The sequence below is a fragment of the Myodes glareolus genome, chromosome 18 (genome assembly GCF_982192425.1).
Source record: "Myodes glareolus chromosome 18, mMyoGla1.1, whole genome shotgun sequence".
Classification (NCBI taxonomy): domain Eukaryota; kingdom Metazoa; phylum Chordata; class Mammalia; order Rodentia; family Cricetidae; genus Myodes; species Myodes glareolus.
Window position 1 is genome coordinate 10,033,066 of NC_142043.1, and position 20,506 is coordinate 10,053,571.

The following is a 20,506-nucleotide window of genomic DNA, read 5'->3' on the forward strand; positions in this document are numbered from 1 at the left end:
AAGATCATATCTCAGAAAGGAGGAAATCAAAATGAAAAGTAATGAAGATGAAGAAATAACTGTACCTTCTAAGCAAAATGTTCTTCTCCTAAGTGAAGCTAGGTGAAGATAGTCCATGTATCTGACTCTAAGGGCTTGAGGACTAGAATGTGTTATGTAAACCAGGCAGACCTCAAATTTCCAGTGACCCTCTTGCCTCTGCCTTCTAAGTGCTGGTATTACAGGCTTACAATGCCAAGCCTGGTTGTTGTGGTTTTTGTTTTTCAATACAGGGTTTCTCTCTGTAACCCTGGCTGTCTTGGAACTCTGTAGACCAGGCTGGCCTCAAACTTGACAGACGGGCGGATCCGCCTGCATCTGCCTCCCTATTGCGGGATTTTAAAGGTGTGTACCACCATGGCTGGCATGGTTTTTGTTTTTTTAAAACAAGATTTAGCTGTGTAGCTCAGGCTAGCCTGAAACTCTTTCCTCCTGGTTCAGTCTCCCAAATGCTGTGATTATAGTCATACATACTGGACATGATATGCATATAGACACACACACACATGATATGGTATAGGCATATATACATATCACATGATATAGGCATGTATATATCATATGGTATAGGTATATGTACATATTATATTATATGTGCACATATGCATATCACATTATATGGGCCTATACACAATATGGTATGGATATATACACGTATCATATGATATAGGCATGTATATATTATATGGTATAGGTATATGTACATATTATATGATGTATGCATATATGCATATCATATTATATAGGCATATATGCAACATGGCATAGACGTATATACATATCATATGGTATAGGCATTTATACCATATGGCATGTGCATATATATACATATCATATGATATAGGCACACATACATATTATATAGGCACACATGCCATTTGATATAGTCGTATATACATATCATATGATATAGGCATATATACATGCCATATGATAATGTAGGCATGTATCCCCATACCTAGTTACACATCTCCCTCCTAGAATATTCTTCCAAGATGTCCTTTGCTTTTAGAATTAGAAAATAAAAAATTGGGGCTAGAAAGATGGCTCAGTGGGTAAGAGCAGTGACTGCTCTTCCAGAGGATCCAGGTTCAATTCCCAGTACCCACATGGCAACTCCCAACTCTGGGGGTCCTGACACCTTTATACAAACATACATACAGGAAAAATCACCAGTGCATATGAAATAAAATTAAAAAGAAAAGAAAAGAATTTTGAAACTTGGGAAAAGACCCCCCCCCCCAAAGGTAGCCCAGGAACAGATTCCTAGCCAAGGGCTGTGTGGGTCAGGTGACCCTTTGAAATGGGTCCATCTTTGCCCTGCTACTTTGTCCTCAGCCCCTCTAGCCCTCAAGTTTTGTGCTAAGAGGACTTGACCGGTCCCTAGACCGGGGGCAGGTAGCCTTTAAGGTGCCACATGCCATTTATAGAGGATCTTTGGCTTGGCACTCAGGCACAGGTGGAAGGGGAAGCTGAGGTGCCAGCCTGCTATCTACAGGTGGGAAAGCCCCCAAGTTCCTATCCTGGAACTTGGGGAGAGGGTGTTTGTTGCTCATAGTGGGTGAATGCTATGCCGGTGAGCTGGACCTGCAGCCTTTAGAAGCCTTCTAGCTGGTTGTTCCTACCTTAGCTTTTCTTAGAAGCCGAACAGAAGGCTGGAAGGGGTCGAGTGAACTTTTAACTCCAGTTCCTTCCCAAAGAGTGGCCCTGCAGCAGGGCCTTTGGGAGCCCCAGGAATTGCCTTTCTCTGACTGTCTCCTTCATGCCCTATGTCTTAATGAGTCTGAAGCACCCTTGGAAAGAAGGAAGGTTTACTGGTATCAGCCAGAAATCTGGACCCCAAGGTTCAGGCTGGGGACCTCACTGTCCGTGCCATGGATCATGCCAGGAAAGAGTTAGCGGTAGAACGGCAAGAGAGTGACTGGCTGACGTGGGCTGCTGTGTGGTGCCCTCCCTATTCCTGGCAGCCTGTAGCCAGTGAAGGTCAGAGATGCATTGAGTCCTTGGGTTCTTGACTTGAGAGGTACACTCAGCTGCCTGGGACCAAGGTTGATGGCCCTGAAAAGCTGTTTTCTCTCTGTTCTTTACTAAAGATTCATTAGCAGGATAGTCAGAAAGAAAGGAATAGACAAATAAGGTGTGTGCCTTACTCTATTCTATGTCATGTTCATGTGTGTTGTTACATGTGATCTAGGAAATGTCACTATTTCAAAGACCTGTAGTCCTAGAAACGTCTGAACCCGGTAGCCTCTCTTTTAGTGAAATGAAGGCCTTTGCATATGATTTTTGGGCATTCAGGCCACAGTCTGCCTGGCTGAGTCTGCTCATCCTTCATAGCTAATTCATTTCAGCAAAAGAGACCTTCCCCAATCCAGACTTCATTTAAGGTAGAGCCCCGAGTGTGGGGAGAGGTTTCCCATGACCAAAAGACACTGTGTGCCTGTATGAATTTCTCAAGAATTAATTAAAGTACTACGTTTGCTCCTTATACTCACGTTGGATAGAATTCGTCTCAGTCTGAGAAGTGCACTCTTATGTCTCATTTCTCTCCCCCTGGGAAGGTGAGCTCTAGAATGGCCAATGCCTGTTCTCCGCGTGCCCAGCCTGGCACACTGGTGCTGCTTAGTGCCTTTTGAAACTTTGATTGGCAAAGGATCATTGCTGGTACAGCATACTCCTGACTGGCTAGCTGTGGAGGCTGAGAGAACCCCCACAAGTGACCCCTCTTTCAGAGACAGATACTCAGAGAAAACATGAGAGGTGAGGCCTTCACCTCTTCCCTTTGCCTTGTTGGAAATTACTCAGAAAAGACTGCCCTTCTGGCTCTTGTGGCTAGATCTCAGTTTTTAGGTTAATCGGACCCTAAATGCTTGTTGAGTGAATGCATGGCCTCAGAGGTCCACAAACTGACTAGTCTGGACCATGGGAAAGCTAGCTCTTCGCTGAAGCTTGCTCTCATCCTTCAAGCCCGACTGCCCCCACAAGCAGGTCAGCTGCACCGGTAACTGCAATACAAGTTACGTCCTCTTCAGATCAACAGAATTTGCCTCTCGGATGGAGCGCAGTACAAGCACACTAAGATGTTCGTTCATCCCTGGGCTCTTTCTCCTGCATGGTATTGTGCTTTAGGACATTCTGTCTCTTACTGCAATCAACTTCCTCGGCCTCCTTTAGAGTTTTAAGCAGACAGCATCCACTTATTTGCTCCAAATCGCTCAGCAAGTTCGTGACCTACAGGGCTGCAGCTAGACACCAGTTTTCTAGCCCTAAGTGTCAGGCTCTTACCAGGGCCACCTTCGGCTTCAGGGGCCACGGGACTCTGGTACAGGTGACCCATGGCCACGCCCCCATCTGTCGCCTGCTGCCGCACTGCTCCTCCCGGGAACGCGCGTCCCGAGCTTCTCGGTCCCCTCCCCCTCCCCTCTCTTGCGGGTAAACTCCGGGCATCCATCAGTCTGTTAATTGCACTAATTAGAGATCGTGGAGGTGTTAATTGGAAAACCCTGGTATTGTGCCTGTTTGGGGGAAGAAAACGTCAATAAAAATTAATTGATGAGTTGGCAGGGCGGGCGGCGCGGGTTCGCGGCGAGGCACAGGGTGTCGTGGCAAATGTTACGGCTCAGATTAAGCGACTGTTAATTAAAACGCGACGGTAATTAATACTCCCCACGCCATATGGGCCCGCGAAAAGGCACAAAAGGTTTGTCCACGTGTAGGACTCTGGTGTCTTTTCCTCTCCTCCTCCCAAAAGCACCCCAGGTCCGGAGTGCCCCTTTGGCCTCCAGCTAGGTGCAACTCGTCACTTCCGGCAGGGAGAGGACGGGGCGGACCCTGACTGGTTCCAAGAAGGAGTTGTTGCCTTCGCTCCCACTGGGGTGCCTCATAGAGGCAAAAGCGTCAGGGAAAAGTGGGAACCCTCGGATGGCCACGGAGTTCCCCAAAGCGGAAGAAGTGGCTATGGCTTTCACCTAGCTTCCTTCCGAGGACGCCTGCTGGAGCCCGGGCCAGACTGTGACTCCCTAGTGCTCCAACTTCAGCCAGGGAATTCGGAGTATGGAAGACTAGGATCCACCCACCTGTAGCCATCCAAATCCTGAACCCCCCCCCCCAAACACACACACACACACACACACACACACACACACACACACACACACCCTGTAAATGGTCCTCCACCACCGGAGGGTGGTGAGGGAGTGGTCTGGAAATTCTGGCATGAAGTGAGAAGCCCAGTCTTAGTAATTCTTAGGGAAATTTGAAAATGTTTGGTGTCCACTCCTCAGTGACTTTTGGGGGTAGGGAAAAACAGAGTGTGCTGGCTGTTAGTTGAGGTTGGCCTTGAAGACCTGCTCCCCCTCCCCCTCCTCCTGATGAGTACAGGGAAGCACCCACCAAGCCTGGAGGGATTACTATGTGAAGAACGGCCCAGCCACTTGCCCAGAGACACACAGCTGGGCCTAAGTGGTCTAATCTCAGCTTGTGTCCTCCCCCTGCTACAAGTGTTACTCGCGCTAAGGGGAGGGTGACTCTGTATACAGAGGGGGGGTGGAATTTGTGCTGTCTGCCAACTGGGATCCTTGTTGGGTGGAGCCTTTGGGACAAGGGACTAAGCTGTGACTCTAATGGCCTCCTGGTGGCCCCCAGCAACACCCAAATACTGTGACTTTACATCCACCAGCTAGGCTAGGGAGTTCCTTCACCCCCACCCAGGAGCTTCTGAAACTATTTTCTCATGGAGAAAAGGGAAACCGAAGCCCCGAGATGTAGGAAGGCAAAGGACTCATAGCTGGTTTGTCCTTTGACTCAGAGCCTAGGCTGTCATCTCTCCTAGCCAGGGGCGTAGGACGCACCGGTGGTTTACCCCTGCCCCCTCTTAGATAACAAAGTGTACTCCACGCTCCCCACCCCACTCAACCTCTGGCTGGCTGGGCCCCAGACGTTAGTGCCTGCTCGCCTGCGGTACAGGGAACTCCCCATCTTCCTTACAACACTGCTGAGAGGTGGGTAGGAGTTGTGAGCCTGGAGGCTTTTGGCTGTCAGTGTTGCTCAGGCTTGGGGGGCAGGTGTGCCAGGGCAGAGGTGAGGATTCCTAGAGGGCCTGGAAGTTCCTGCCCTGTGGGTTTGAGGGGCTGGTGTTGGTGGGTGGGCCAGAACCTGGAAGGAGGTGTATGGGTGTGTGTCAGCGGGCAAAGGCCCCTGGAGCACACGCCAGAAGGGAATGGCCGCTATTCATACACCCAGCGGAAATGACTTTTCAAATGCATATAATCTCAAGCATGCAAATGAGAGGCTTGTTCAATATGAATGATCGGCCCTTGAATAGCTATTATTACATGGCACATTGCCACAATTATGTTGTTCACTTGGTATCGCTCTGCCCTGCCCCCCTCCCTGCTCTCCCCAAACGATGGGAAAGGAAAGGACACCTCTGCCAGCACCCCCCTTCCTTTCATTCTCCCTTTTCCAAACTTGCTGTCAGAGCTACAACTTTGTTGTGTTCTGTGAATGTTGGAAGGGGACCACTTTCCCTTCCCTGGGAGAAATAGCTGCCAGATTTTTCTTGCTTTCTCCTGGCCGCGCTCACACCCGGGAGGCTTGTCTTTGTCCCCTGGGGCCCAGGAGTTCTCAGATCTCGGAGCAGCTAGTCTGGGATTCTGAGCTGAAGCTGCTCTCTGCCCCAGCAGGGCTGGAATTGGAGGCGAGGGAGAACTGAGTGGGCAGTGGGCTCCCACTGTCTTCCCATTCCCTCACCCCCAGCTGAGGTCCAGGCCTGAGTGGGGGAAGTTACTCTTGTAGTTTTCAGGGTGGGTAGTTTCAGGGGAGGGGGCTGAAGTCTGTGCTGTGGTGGGTGGAGGCCAGAGCCCACCCATCCATCATTTGGCAGCTACAAGCCCTGGGGCTGACACAGCTATTAAAGGCTGGGGACCGAGTGCTCAATCTCTTCCAAACCGTCACCTCCACGCTCTACCCCTGCTCTAGCTCCTCTCACTAGAACATTAAGGCCACTTCAGCAGTTCATGGACTCCTTAGGATCCCTCTCCTAGTCCACTACAAGAGAGACAGTCCAGAGTCAAAAACTGAGGTCTCCTGAGCGGTGGTGTAGCCCCCTGCGCCCCCTTTTCTCTCTCTGCTCCAGCATGGGTGAACAATTGGCGCAGGAGAGAGAGGGAAAGGCTTAAAAGTAGGGATGGGAGGAAGATAGGACTGGGAGCCTCACCGTGGGAAGAGGAGTATTTCAGCCACTTTCTACAGGTTCCTGAGTCTGTTACCTGAGAAAGATGTGGTTATCTGGCTGGTTTCTTCAGTTCTTGTTGGATGTTTAAGTGACTTGATCCCTATGTGACTTCAGACAGATCATTAGCTCTCTGAACCTTGTCACCTCTGCCTCGCTTGCGGTGGGTGGGGAATGAGCTGATGAGGGCTAGCCTGGGCAGGTGCCCTCATTGTCTGTAAAGGACTGCGAGAGGATAGGATGAAATACTTAGACCAGGAAAGTTTAGGGCATCTGAGACATACGTTAAACAGCAGTCCGTGGTGGGTGCCAACTGTTCCCTTTAGGGTGGTTATTCATGGGATAATATAGAGTCCAGAATTTGAGGAGAGCTTGGTGTGTGTGTGTGTGTGTCCGTGTGTGCACATGCTAGTGAGTGCTGGGGCGTGAAGCAGGGTCTTACTGTACCACTCAGGCTAGTCTTGAACTTGTGATCCCTCTGCCTCATAGTCCCAGGATTGCATGCATGCGCCTGTGGTCAAAGGCATGCACTGTCCCCCTAGTTTCAGAATAGCTTTTTATGCTAACACCCCACTTCTGAAGTGTGTGTGCCAAGCTGGTGGGATGCGCTGCAGCTGGGGAAGGGACCCCTCACCCCTTGCTCTCCCTGCTGTTCACCTTCTCTCTGGGGATTTACAGCACTCCAGGTTTAAGAAGGGGGCATTTGGGCCTTGATCCTGATGCTTTGGATAAGATACCTGATTTGGGGCTGGAGAGGTGGTTCGGGGCTTAAGAACTGGTTGTTCTTCCAGAGGACCCTGGTTTGATTCCCAGCCCCCACATGGCATCTCACAATTGTCTGTAACTCCAGTCCCAGGGGCTCTGATGACTTCTTCTGGATTCTGCATGCACATGCTGCACAGATATACATGCTGACAAAACACCATGTACATAAAATAAAAATAAATATATTTTTAAAAGACCCGATTTTTAATTCGTTTGTTTATTTGGCTTTTCTTTTCAGATGTGTGTGTGTGTGTGTGTGTGTGTGTGTGTAGATGCACACTTGTGTGGGTGTCTGTGGCAGCCAGAAGAGGGTGTCACATCCCCTGAAGCTGGAGTTGTGAACACTCTTACTTGGGTGCTAGAAACTAGCAGCCAGGTCTCTTAACCTCTGAGCCATCTTTCCGGCCCTGCGTTTTTGTTTTTGAAGCAGGTTATCCTGTAGCTCAGGCTGGCCTGGGACTCCTCCTACCACAGCCTCTCAAACTCAGATTATGGGTGTGACAGGGTTTTTTTTCCATCCTTCCCCACCCCCGTTTACATAGTGCTGGGAATGGGAACCAAAACACACACTCTCCCCTTGAATTACAGTAATCCCATTTGGGGGTGACTCTTGCTAGGGCTTGGACCTAGGGCATTCATCAGGCTAAGTCTTTACCTAAGCCTGTACTACCAGCCTCTGTTTTACTGTCAGTAAAATGGGTGTTGAACACAGACCTCACTGTTCTGAGGAGGACTCTTGGGCTGTGGGTAGTAATAAATGAGAGATAAGAGTTACTTCGGTAGCTGAACTGAAGTATGACCGCAAGTAGTGGACCCCAGGATGCCTTCCTAGGGCTTAGGGCAGTTACTTTGCTGTGTTGATTAGGGCCTGCTGTGTCCTGGGGAAAGCAACCTCTGCCCCCAGGGAACTCATACCTACAATGGGAACAAAGGCAAGGGCCATTACTGGTGAAAGGGAAGAGGTTTGGTAGGTCCCAGCTAAAAGGAAAGACCAAAACAGGTTTAGGACCCCGAGGGAACAGGGAAGAGCTCCTCTCCTACCCTCCCCCATCTACTCTTACTGGGAGCAGGGAAAATGGGAGGTTGCGGGGTAGTGGCCCCAGCTTCCTTACACAGCGCTCCTTAAGCAGCTCAGAAAGGGGTGGCCCTGAGAGGGCCTCTGGAGGAGTCTCTGGGAAACTGAAGAGAGAACCCTAGGACAGGGGTGGGTGAGGTGGGTGGGGGCAGCTTTCAGTTGTAGTCCCAGGTAGAACCTGCCCTGGAAATCTGCCTTTGCGCCTCAGCCCCTCCTCCACGTCTCTTCTCCAGGTCCCAGTAGAACGACATGATGGTGGAATCTGCATCGGAGACAATCAGGTCGGCTCCGTCTGGTCAGAACGGCGTGGGCAGCCTCTCTGGGCAGGCTGATGGCGGCAGTGGGACCGGGACCGCAGGCACGGCTCCGGCCGCGGGAAGGGACGGCTCAGGCAGGGATGCGGCCAGCGGAGCTGACAGCAATGGCGAGATGAGCTCCACCGAGCTTCTGCACTTCCAACAGCAACAGGTAGGCTGACCTCCCAGGCTTTTAGCCCAGACGCTCTCCACCCGGGTGTTGCTGCTCTGTCCAGCCTAGCACCCTGGCTTTTAGATAGTGAGAAGGGACAGCCTCCAGGGACTAGCTAGCCTGAACCTGGTACTGGGGGCTCAAGTTTATGAAGTTTGAAATAGTCCCAGCAAAGCCATAAGGACTGACAGCCGCCTGGGCTTTGAAAGTCTGTTTTGAGTGGGTGGATGTCTTGGCACGTGGCTGGAAAACTGGCTGTATTAACAGGTTTGGGAGTGTGTGCTATGCACACAGGGGTGTCTTTATTTGTACTGTGAACCAAGGCTGTGAAGAGGTTAAGTGGCCAAAGAATCTGGAAAGAGGCCCAGGAAGGGAGGGGAAAGGTACCTGCATACACACACACACACACACACACACACACACACACACACACACACTTGTTTGTTTTTTTTTAAGACAGGGTTTTTCTATGTAACAGTCCTGGCTGTCTTGTAGATCAAGCTGGCCTTGAACTCATAGAGATCCACCTGTCTCTGCCTCTCAAGTACTGGGATTAAAAGTTTATGCCACCACCACCCAGCTTATTTGTATATTTTTAATTATGGGTATATCTGCATTCTGCACACAGTATGTGCTTGTGAGTTCAGGTGCCTGCAGAGGCTCCGAGTGTCAGACACTGTGTGACAGGAATTGTAGACAATTATGAACCACCTGATACAGGTGCTGGGAATCAAACTCAAGTCCTTCACATGAACAGCAAATATTCCTAACTGCTAAGCCATCTCTCCAGCCCAGACTTGTATTTTATTTTAAAGGCTCACACTAGGGGCCCAGTCTGTGTCCCCTCTTTTATGCCTATAATCTCCACCTTGAAGGACAGGGCACTAGGTGGAGAACCTAGTTAGATTACGAATGAGCAGATCCCCAAGGGTCGGGGTGGAGGGGATTGGGCTTGAAGGGTTCAGAAGAACAGGCCCAGCCAGCCCTGGCCTAGCCAGCCCTGGCATTGGGAGGCATCTTGTTTGACTTTGCCTCTTGAACTGTTGCTGGGAAAGTAAAACAGGAGGACCCCGGATGCTCCATACCGTCCATCCTTCCCTGTGCAGCCAGGGCCTTGGTGCCTTGCAGACATGGCTCTCCCCCAGGCTCCTCCCCTAGACCACACCACATCCTCAGGGTTGTTCCTGAAGCAGCTCACTGATGCTGCAGGTGATCGGCCCCATCAAACAGGGACCTGTCTCGAGTCTCAGCCAGCATCTTAGCAGCCACATACCCTTGGCCACTAAAATACTGAGTTGTTAGGACCAGAAGCAGCCAGTGTGACACTCTTCACATGTGTGAATAAGTAGGTGTGAACAAGTAGGTGTGAACAAGTTAACAGTTTCTGCGTGTGTTATTGGCTTGTATGTGCTCCTGTCCTGTATACAGAGGGCAGAGATGAATTTAGGGTACCTTCCTTAGTCACTCTCCGTCTTTGTGGGGTTTTTTTGTTTGTGTTTGTTTGTTTTGTTTTGATACAGGGTCTCACTATTAGCAGTGGCTGGCCTGGAGCGTGCTATGTAGATCAGGCTGGCCTGGAATTCACAGAGATGAGCCTGCCTCTCTGCTGAGATTAAAGGAGGAAGCCACTATACCTGGCATCTTATTTCTTATATTGTGTGTGTGTGTGTGTGTGTGTGTGTGTGTGTGTGTGTGTGCGTATGCGTGTGTGTGTGTGTGTGTGTGTGTGTGTGTGTGTGTTCACATGCCACAGTACATGTATGGAGCTTTGGAGAATCAGTTCTCTGCTTCCATCATGTGGAACCCAGGGATCGAACTCAGATCTTCAGGGATATGATCCTTGGGAGTTGGTGGTATTGTCATCATCCTTCTTAAGCAGAATCTCTGGGAAGAGAGAGCCACTGAGTCTATGCTTTCTGCTGGGACAGAATTCTGCTTTTTATCAAAATATAGCTAAAGATGGACTCTTGCAGAGGACTTGATTCATAGCGCCGACATGGCAGCTCAAACATCTGTAATGCCAGTTTGGGGCTTCAGTTCCCTTTTCTGGCCTCTGTAGACACCTGTATTCCTGTGTGTATACACACAGCACACACACACACACATACATAATTAAAACTCAATCTTAAAAAATAGGCCCTTAGAAGTTTTCCAAGGTCACATTGTTTCGGACCTTCTGCATCTCTTTGCAAAGAGAAAACTATGCAAAACTTCAAATGTGGCATGAGGTTGGAGGAGCCGCCTAAACTGGAAACTTTAATAAAACAAAACCAAAAACCTTGGGACCAGCAGAATGACTCAGAGGCTTACCGCCAAAGTTGAGTTCGATTCCCTAGGACCCACAAGGTGGAAGAAAAGACCTGACTCCAGCAAGCTGTCTCCTGACCCCCACACATGCACTGCGGCTTGTGTACACACATACATATCCACAAACTAAGTAAATAAAATGTAATTTTCAAAAGGAAATTAGAAAGCTCGCCATGAGGCATAAACACAGGCCTCTGGGTGCTGGGGAGATGTTTGGGCGGGAGAGGCAGAACCATCTGTACCGATCAAGTTTCTAAGCTCTGCCCTGCACACGGGCCGTGACGTACCATCTCAATTCCACGTTCCAGTTGTTCCCGTTTGTTTTGGGGACCATCCCAAAGTCCTGGAAAATTCTGTATCTACTTCACAAATAATCTGGGACGGGGATTTACAGGCAGGCAAGGGGCCCGTTTTATCCATTTGGGCTCCCCGTGGAGAAGTGCCCAGGCCCAAGGAAAATATGTGAGACTTAAAAAAAAAAAGGTTTCATTGGCTTTAAACTTCAAAAATAACACTGCAAAATTAAAATTATAAAATTTTCAATTAAAGCAAAACATAGCCTGTGGGTCATTCTTCCACTTCCAGCAGATGACTTGAGGCTTTGGGGGAGAACATTCAGCAATTCTTGGGCCCCTCCCCCCGAAAACAGATGTTATTGTTGGCGGGGTAAGCAAGATCAAGAAAGGGAGGTTGATCTGTTGGTTCCATCTGCCTTTCAGCCATAAGCAGGACGTCTGCAGAAGACAGCTTTTGGGTTCACTGTGTCATTAAATGTCATTAAATTGCCTCAGCATCCCTGGGGAGAGAGGCCATGTCATTCCCACTTTGCAGATGAGGCCGCCAGAGGCAGCACTGACAGCCTCCAGACTGTTGTTCCGGGCTCAGCTCTCTGCTCCTTGGTTCCACTACAGCCACAGTGGCCTGGGTGATGCGGGAGGAAGAACTTCTCACACACAGTAGGTGCGAAGTACGTGTGTGAGTCTTGGTGAGCGAGAACGAGAACACCTCCTGCCTGGCTAAAAGAGTCCCTTACAACAGAAAAGAAAGTCAGGACCCAGGAAACGATGGCTCACTGGGTAAAATTACTTGCTGAACTCAAGCCCTGGTGGAAGAAGAAAACCAGTGGTTGGAAGTTGTCCACACACTTGCAATGGGACAACTGGGCACCTGCTCACGCGCGAGCGTGCACACACACACACACACACACACACACACACACACACTCTCTCTCTCTCTAATAATAATAAGTTAATTTGAGAAAATAGAGGAGGGGAGTAAATTTAAAGCCATGTATAGTACAGGAAGCTACAGCAGGAGGATCTCAAGTTTAAGAACAGTCTGGGCTACTTGGTGAGACCCTGATTCAGACAGAGCCCTGGGGCTCTGGAGATGGCTGAGTGGGGAGAGTGCTTGCTCTAAAGCATGGGAGCCTGAGCACCCACAAAAAAGTGAATACTCTAATATATAACACCTATAATCCCAGCCTAGTGTGTCTGGTAAGGGGAGACAGGAGTCCCTGGAGCTGGCTGGCCAAACTATAGTCCAAACTGTAAGGCCCGGGTTCAGCGAGAGACGCTGTGTCTGAACATATGATGGGGTACTAGGCATATTATATACATGTCCGTAATTCTTGAGAAAGAGATAAATAAAAAATTTTAAAGTGGTGTGGCAAAGCAATTGAGGGGAACATCCCAATGTCAACACCTGTCTTCATCACATGCCTGCACAGATGAGCACAAATTGCACACATGTGAGCACACACAACACACACACTCGCACAAGCATCCCTGCTGATCATGGTAGCACATGTCAGTACTTAGGTGGGGTGGAGGCAGGACATGGAGAAATCCAAGGTCATCCTTAGGTAGAGTTGGAGACTAGCCTATATGAATTCTGTGTCAAAAAAAGAAAAAAAGACTGCAAGGAAGACCCTACACACTGCCCTAAGCGACCACTCCAGTGCCTGCTTGAGGCAGAGGTTTGACAGAAAGAGTCTGCAAATGACATTCTGTCCTTCTGCCCTACGAGGGTCTCCCCGCCCCAATCCCTTTGTCTGTGGGTCCCTGTCTCTTTGGTAAACAAGTCCTGGAAATGCAGTCCTGGCCTTTAGGAGTAATGAGTTGAGAGACAGCCAGACAGGGCGAGTCAGGAGTCAGGCGGTTGACAGGACTTTAGGCTGGAGCAAACAGCGCTGAAGAGGGCAGCCACGTCACTTTGGAACAAGAGCTGGTGCGCTGTTTCCATGCAACAGCAGGCTGGGACCTTGTTTAAACAGAGGTGAGGGGGCGACCCAGCTCAGCTGCCAGGCCAGTTCTGGCTGCACAGAGTCCTTGCTGACTGCCCCATTTCAGTATTTCCCAGAGCTCTATTATCTGCCTGGGGCCTCGCGTGCCTTCTACAGCCACACTCTCTGGAGACTGTCCCATGAGGGTGGTGTGGGAGGGCCAGTTGGTGGAGTGCTTTCCCTCCCGTGTGATGCCCTGGGTTCGAGCCCTGGCTCAGCATAAACTGGGTGTGAAGCCGCTCACATGGTGTGAAGTCACTCCTGTGCCTCGTACACCAGTACTTGAAAGGTGGGGACAGGAACCTCAGAAGTTCAAGGTCATCTGCTACCACTGAGTTGGAGATCAGCCTGAGCAAGTTGAACCTTGTTCTGCCTCTGCTGCTGAAAATGCTGTGGGGACCCACAAATACCTGTCGGACTTGGGCTGTGGAAGGTGTACCCCTGCCCTGGTTTTGGAAGGTCTTAGGGACTTCTGGTTTTGCTGGCAGATAACTGGATTTGGGGCCAGGAGGGCTGAACTAGCAGGGTGGGGGTAGGCAGAACCAATGGCCACTGAGCTGAAAGGCGTCCTGGGCCCCCAGAGCCAGCATTCCCATTGTCCTTGGGTTGCAGGGGTGACAGGTCAGAGAGGGTCACCAGAGGGTTGCCTAGCGTCTGGGAACTCCCACTGCAGTTGCCGTGGCAACCGGGCCAAATCCCACCCCGTCCACATCCTGTGAGGAGTTTCAAAAGGGTTGGGGGGCTCAGTCTAGTAATGGGCTTTTAACTCACCCCCTCCTAAGAGTTGGGGGTTGGGGAGTCAGGGAGCTAGGGGGAGGGGAGGAGAAGAATGGAAAGAGGCTTTCCTCCATCTGGCTCTCCTCTGCCAGGCTACTTAGGAGAACTGAGTGGAAAGGGAGCTTCCAGAGGGGATCAGCCCCGCCCCGCCGCCCACAGGCTGCCAACAGTTGTCTGAAGCCTTCCCGCTGGTCAGTACTCCAGCCTCACGCCCTGGATTCCTCTGTGTCAGCTTTGGTCCTATAACTAAGTTCTCTTTGTCCATCTGGAGAAGGAGTCCCTCCCCAGAGGAGCTGGGGTGAGCAGAGAAAAACCACCCAGGGTTCGGGAGTGCTCAGAAGTAGATGGGGAAAGGCAGATGAGAAGCCGGGGGGCTGGAGGGATTGGGGGTCATGGCTGCCCGCCACTTCAAGGTCCTTTAGGAGAGAGGAGGGGGCCCAGTGCCTGGGGGAAATCTCCTGACTGTTCCTTCTCTCCACAGCAGAGCGTTAGCCCCCACTGAGGAGAACGGTGGGCGGAGGGTTTAGGGGGAGGGTTGTAGTAAAGAGGGTTGTATGTATCCCAATCACCCATGGGCTCCCGTGGAACCTGACGTGTGAACTGGTGTTGCTCTGAAATGCCCTAGTAGGATCCCTGAGGGCTGTATTTGCTAGTTTCTGGTCTAAATCCAGCACCCTGTAGAAGTGGCTGGGGCCAGGCAGTGTGAAGTAGACCCACTTCTGGAGAGTTCTACAGCGAGGACAGAGGACCTGGCTAGGAACCATGCCGATCTCCCCCTCACTTTCGCTCCTTGTCAGTGCCTGGATGCCATCCCTTCAGACCAGAACCATGCCGAGCTGGCTCTGGATGTCCCTCGGAGCCAAGCTGCTGAAAAGGCACCTGCAAGGGGAAGACGCAGGAGCCTTCCACGGACAAAGTCCCTTCTATGCCACTGGCCCGTGGCTGTCCGCACCTGCGGAGGCCAACCTCTCATGAAGCGAGAACCTTCTGTAGAGTTGGCGGCAAGGGCCCTGAATCTGCGAACGTCCTGGGGATGTCTCCCACCTGGGAGGGCCTGTCTGTGTCTGTGCTTCGCTGGTTTTCATTTTAATGGTTCTAATTTGAGAATGTGCCGATGTCATTTTTACGAGGTTGGTGTAAAAAAAATTTACAGCCTTTTCCAAAAAGCTTTCTTTAAAAAAAAAAAAAAAAGATCCAAGGGAAGAAAAGTAGAATCACTTTGGGGGTTTTATAGTCTCCCCCACCGCACGTTTCCCCCACCCCCCCCCCCCCCGGTGTAATTTCATCTTTACGTCTCCTCACTGGAGGACAGAACCTTGCTGGTCGAGAACCTGTGTCCCCCTAGGTTAGTTATGTCTGCGGTGGCAGCCTCTGATGCCTCCTCCCTGCTGTCCCCTCCTTGGATCTGTCCAGAAGGAGTTTTGTGGGCTGGATGAGTGTTTAGGGAACTCTTATTAGACACCTGCTGTTTACTAGCAGGGGTCAGGTATCACTTTCTGCTCAGTCTCCCAGAGATCGCCCAGACCAGGTGCTCAATGGGGTGAGCTTCGTTTGACGTGTCTGGCGCTCTGGTGCGTGCCTATATTAAAAACACTTGAGACGCTGAGGCAGGAAAGTCGTGGGCTCAAGGCTAGCCCACAGACAGCAAGGCTTTGTCCTAGGAAAACAATCAGACGGGGCTAGAGCTGGCTCAGTGGCTTAAGAGCACTGACTGCTCTCCTAGAGGACTAGGGCTAGGTTCCCAGAACCCATATGGTGACTCACAACTGTCTGTAATCTGATGCCCTCTTCCGGCCTCAGTGACACCAGGCACAGATGTGGTACATGCAAAACCAAACAAACAAGACCATACACATTTTAAAAAATTATTTAAAACACCAAACAGATTAGGGCCATGATTCAGTAAAGTACTCGGCATACTTCATTATTAAGACCTGAGTTCTGATCCCCGGTGCTCATTTAAAAAGCCTGGCATCTCTGTGCTGGAAAGGCAGAAACGGGCAGGCTTTTGGCTAGCCAGATTAGCCAAATCGGCAAACTCAGGAGAAGCCCTGTCTCATAAAACAAAGGGAGAACTGCTGATGCCAGAATTGATTGCTGGTCTCCACACACAAGCTCGTGTGTGTGTGTGTGTGCGTGTGTGCGCGCGCGTGCGCGTGCGCGCGTGTGTGTGCGCGTGTGCGCGCAGGAACACAGAGGAAGCAAAAAACAAAAACCACCCTGCCCTTATTTAATGGGGTCGCTCCATGTCTCTAAAATTCAGCCTCAGCCTGCTTCTCGGTTGGGAGGGGCGCGTGGGGTGTGTGTTTAGAGAGAAGAGGGCTCGCTGTGCAGCCCAGGCTGGTCTCAAACTCCAGATCCTCCTTCCTCTGCTTCCAGATGCTGGAATTAAAAGCACATGCCACCTGGCTGGCCTGTGTATAGTTTATGGTCCACCTCATGTTTTGCTTTTTCTACCTCAGGACCTTTGCACTCTCTGCTTTTCAGCCTTGAATACTCCCTGGGAAGAGTTAGCTGCTTCTGCAGTGGGGTGTCTCTTGGCCGTGTTTTATGTAGCTCGCTGTCCTCAGCGTAAGGCTTCGCTGTGTTCGGTTTTGTCTGGTGGTCATGTCAGCCCACTCAACAGGGAGCTCAGGCAGTTAAGAGTTCCTCCTTCAACTTGACCATGGCTCCTGGGACTACAGGTCAGTGACTAGATTGTCCTGGGCCTGAAACTGACAGCCTTTCCTAAGATCGCTTCTCAGATTTGAGACTCGGAGAGGAGGCAGCAGTCCTGGACCCCTTGTGGTCCCCCCTTCTCCCCCAGCCTGCCCCCAGCACATTGATGATAAACACAGGACCAATAAGGTGCCTCAGGGGTTAAAGGAACTTGCCCTGTGAGCTTAGTGACCTGAGTTGACCCCTGAAGCTCACATAAATATCATCAAATATGGATAGGGCTGAGTTCCAGTTTTGCCAAAAAGTTTCCAGGGATAGAGAAGAAAGTGTGGATTTCCAGAGTTAGACCAGCAAGTTTAGGGTTGACTATGCATGAACACAGTTCCCTGGTTTGGAGTCTCTCTCCCATCACCCTCTTGGCTCTTGGAGTCTCCTCCCATTACCCTGCTGGCTCTTGCTCCTTTTTCCTGCAGAACTAGGTCTGGTGGGCTTTAGTTCTCCTTGTGCTGCTGTGTCTCTGGGTAAGCCCTAGGCCCCTTTCTGGATCTCCATGTTCTTCTCCTCCTCCTTTATCTATTTAGTTTCACTTTATTTGCATTGGTGTTTCACCTGCGTGTGTGTCTGGGTCTGAGCTGGTACCTTGGGCCCTGTTCCGTTGTCTGTAAGGTGAACATAGTTACGCCCACCCTGTAGCTTAGTGTCTGGATGCTCTTGGACAGTTCTGTCTGCAGAAGGGCTTTGCCTCTGGCCCTCTGGACCTCGTGGCCGTCCTGACACTGCAGAAGCGCCTTCATAGGTTAACACCTTTGAACTTGGGATCACCCTCTGCCAACCTCCCATACTTAGCCTGGAACGAGACGGACTTTGTGTACAGGGATTATGCCTACTGTGTGTTGGGGGTGGGACGCTCACAACTGAATTTGACATCCATGCTCTTAAGGGGCACCTGGCCCAGGGAGATGATTTAGTGGGTAAAGTGGTTGCTGTGCCCACCCTGCCCTCCTTAGTTCAGTCCCCAGCACCCATGTAAGGGTTAAAGGGGAAAACGGACTTCTCAAAGTTATCCTCTGTTATCCCTGTATTTACACTTGTGTGTGCATGTGCACACGTGCACAGACACACACACACACACACACACACACACACACACATACACACACACTCACACTGGGTGGCTCCAGTTTGGGCAGCATCCCTGAAGGAGGTGAGCTGGGCTGTGAGGTCAGAGCCTGTTGTTTCCATGTCTCAGAGGCTATGGGTCCAGTGATTTCTTTGACCCTCCGTGGCAGGGACAGAAGACATTGGCCCTTGGTGCTTTACACTGATGGATGAAACTCAAACGACGCTTCAGTGCCTTTGACCTCCCTAGTCTATTGGGCAAATGTCTACACAAAGACAGCTTATCTTGGGGGTTGCCCAAGGCTCCCAGGTGCATGAACAGCAGTTATTGTCCACCGAGTGGCATGTGGCATGCCATGGCCATTTGAGGAGGGGAGCTTAGACCACAGTCTTGGAGTTTATCCAGACTCATCATTTGGCACCTACAGTGTACTCGTTAGGTGATATTGCATCCAGATGGGTCAAGGCTTGCTCTAGGCAAGTATGAGAAAGGAACTTGCTTTGTCCCCATAGGCTTCCCATCCCTCCAGGGCCTTGGTAGGCTTCCCATGAGAAGGTGCAGCCTCAGGGCCCCGCATCCCGTCTCCAGCCCTTCTTGTTGCCTCCCTGGCACAGTGCAGCTTTCTGACTGACCTGGGAATTATTTCATGGCCTCCCGCCCCTGTCACAGTCAGTGTGCTGCCACACTGTAGGAGCACCTCCTCCTCTTCCTCGTCTGCTTGATGAGCAGACCCTTCAGGACTCCAGGCCCCCGATGCCCCCATGCCACCTTCCCTGGGAGGCCTGCTCAGAGCCCCACAGCAGTGAGGGCCTCCCATGGGCCGAGGGTGGTTTTGATGGTCCAGTTCCCTGCTTCCTGAGCAGGCTCTTTAGATAACTCCTGCTCCCGGCAGCTGAACACCTGGGGCCAGGACACCTACCATGACCTAGCACACAGTAGGAATTTTGTCCATGCTAACAAAGGTGGGAGAGGCGGAGAGGGAGAGAAGAAACAGACAGCCCTGGGGGGACAGGGAGCAGTGAACCACTTCACCTCTCTCAGCTGGCCTAAGGGTGAGCTCCCCACAGCAGGGTGGAGGTGGGGAGCGGAGGGTCTGTTGCCATCAGGAATGAGATTGTAGGACCCTGTCACACCACCACCCACACACACCCCTGTAAATCTTGTAATTTCCTGCTCCAGGGAACCACAAAGTAGGAGGGTTAGTGAGGAGTGACTTCAACTCCCCTGGCTGCTCCGCAGCCCCAGAGACTGGGCCAGGCTCTCTCCGCAGCTGCCCTGAACTCCTCTGCTGTTGTTCCGCCCACATGGGGGGGGGGTTGTCCCCCATCCCCTGACTAATGTCTCTTTTGAATCATCTGTGCTGGTCAGCTCTGGGGTCAACCTCCACTCCCATCCCTTACCGCCTAGTCTCTGTGTCTTCGTGTGTCCCCTCCTCCCCCCGCCCTTCCATGGTGTCCCCTTAGAGGACAAGAAGTATTCTGTATGCCTAGACCTGGTGGCCAGTAAGAGCTAGGCAACGAAGACCAGAATGTCTTCCTGAGGTCCCTAGGCCATCTCCTTGCTTCTCCGTATCTACTGCCATCCTCTCCTTTCTAGAGTTTCTGAGATTCTCTTGGCCCAGGAAGGTCCAGTGTCTGCTTCCTAAAGAAAACCCTTCGGAGAGGCGGTATCCGGACTCCACCTAGAAGTCTGGGACATCTGAAAGGAGGAGCCGGGCGGTGGTGGTGGTGGGGGTTAGGGAACAGGGCTGCCAAGGAGCACACGTTCCCATAGATACACCAGGGAGTACTTAGACGATGTCCTGAGGTAACCTAGACTGGAGCTCCAGAAAGCTGTGCCAGTCAACCCTGTGACGGGCCGCGCAGGTGGGCTGTGTATATATGGTCACACTGGGCACACAGTGGGCACTCGGGGTGTTTGCCAAGCTCTGAGCGCCCACCACACATCCATAGTACTGCTGCGGCCTAAGGACGTGTAGAGGCCCTGGGCTTGGGCCTGAGCATTGGGAACAGGAAGCAGGGAAACGGAGGGATGCTGGGGTAGGAGAATGGAATCCACGTGAGGAAGAAACAGGTGTGGGTGCCAGTGTACGAGCCAGCTACAAGTTGGGCACCTTCGTCTAACAAGTGTGGGCCGATGGGAGCGGGTAAGTAGCGAGCCACCTGGGAATTATTGAGAAGAAAAGGGTATACACTTCCTGAGTGCCAACAAGGCGCCAGCGTTGGTCTTTAAATCTCTCCTCCTGATTCTGAAGTGGGTAGTGCCCCAGTTTTACCGCTGAGAGACGGAATGACTTACCCAAGGTCACAGCCAGACATCTCCAGGGCAGAGATTGCAGCCCACATCTGCCTGGTGCCAAAGCCTGGCCTCCAGGGCCTGACTACATCTGCTCTGGCTCTCTGGGAACCTGGAACTGACTGGACAGGTCCCCACTGTCACCACCTCCACCTCCACCTCCAGGTCTTGGGGACAGATCTTGGCTGGATCCCAGAGGAGCTGTTGACCCTTCAGTCTCCCATCAGACTTTTCACCACCCACGTACATTCATTGGCTGCGCCCCTCCCCCCCACCCCATTCCTAGGATCCCCTTGGCCCGGTCTTTTGTCACCATGGCCACCAAGCCTAGACACTCATGCGGTGACTCTGATCATTTCGACACTGCTTAGAATCTGATCAGTTTCCTCAGGACCACTGAGCCTCCCTCCCCCCGCCCCACTCACACTGTGTGCCCTAGTAGCTTCAGGGCAGTGCCGGTCCTGTAGGTAGTTCTTGGTTGACACC

The 20,506-nt window shown here is 51.4% G+C and overlaps 1 protein-coding gene across 2 annotated transcripts in view; it reads left to right on the forward strand.

The window, feature by feature from the left end:
* Foxp4 (forkhead box P4) overlaps positions 1 to 20,506 on the forward strand; it is a 54,586-nt gene that overhangs the window by 11,399 nt on the left and 22,681 nt on the right. For both annotated transcript variants that reach the window (XM_085679246.2, XM_085679247.2), the window contains exon 2: positions 8,345 to 8,579. In XM_085679246.2, the coding sequence (XP_085535372.1) occupies positions 8,361 to 8,579 (219 nt within the window). In that variant the 5' untranslated portion in view covers positions 8,345 to 8,360. The remainder of the gene's footprint in view (positions 1 to 8,344; positions 8,580 to 20,506) is intronic.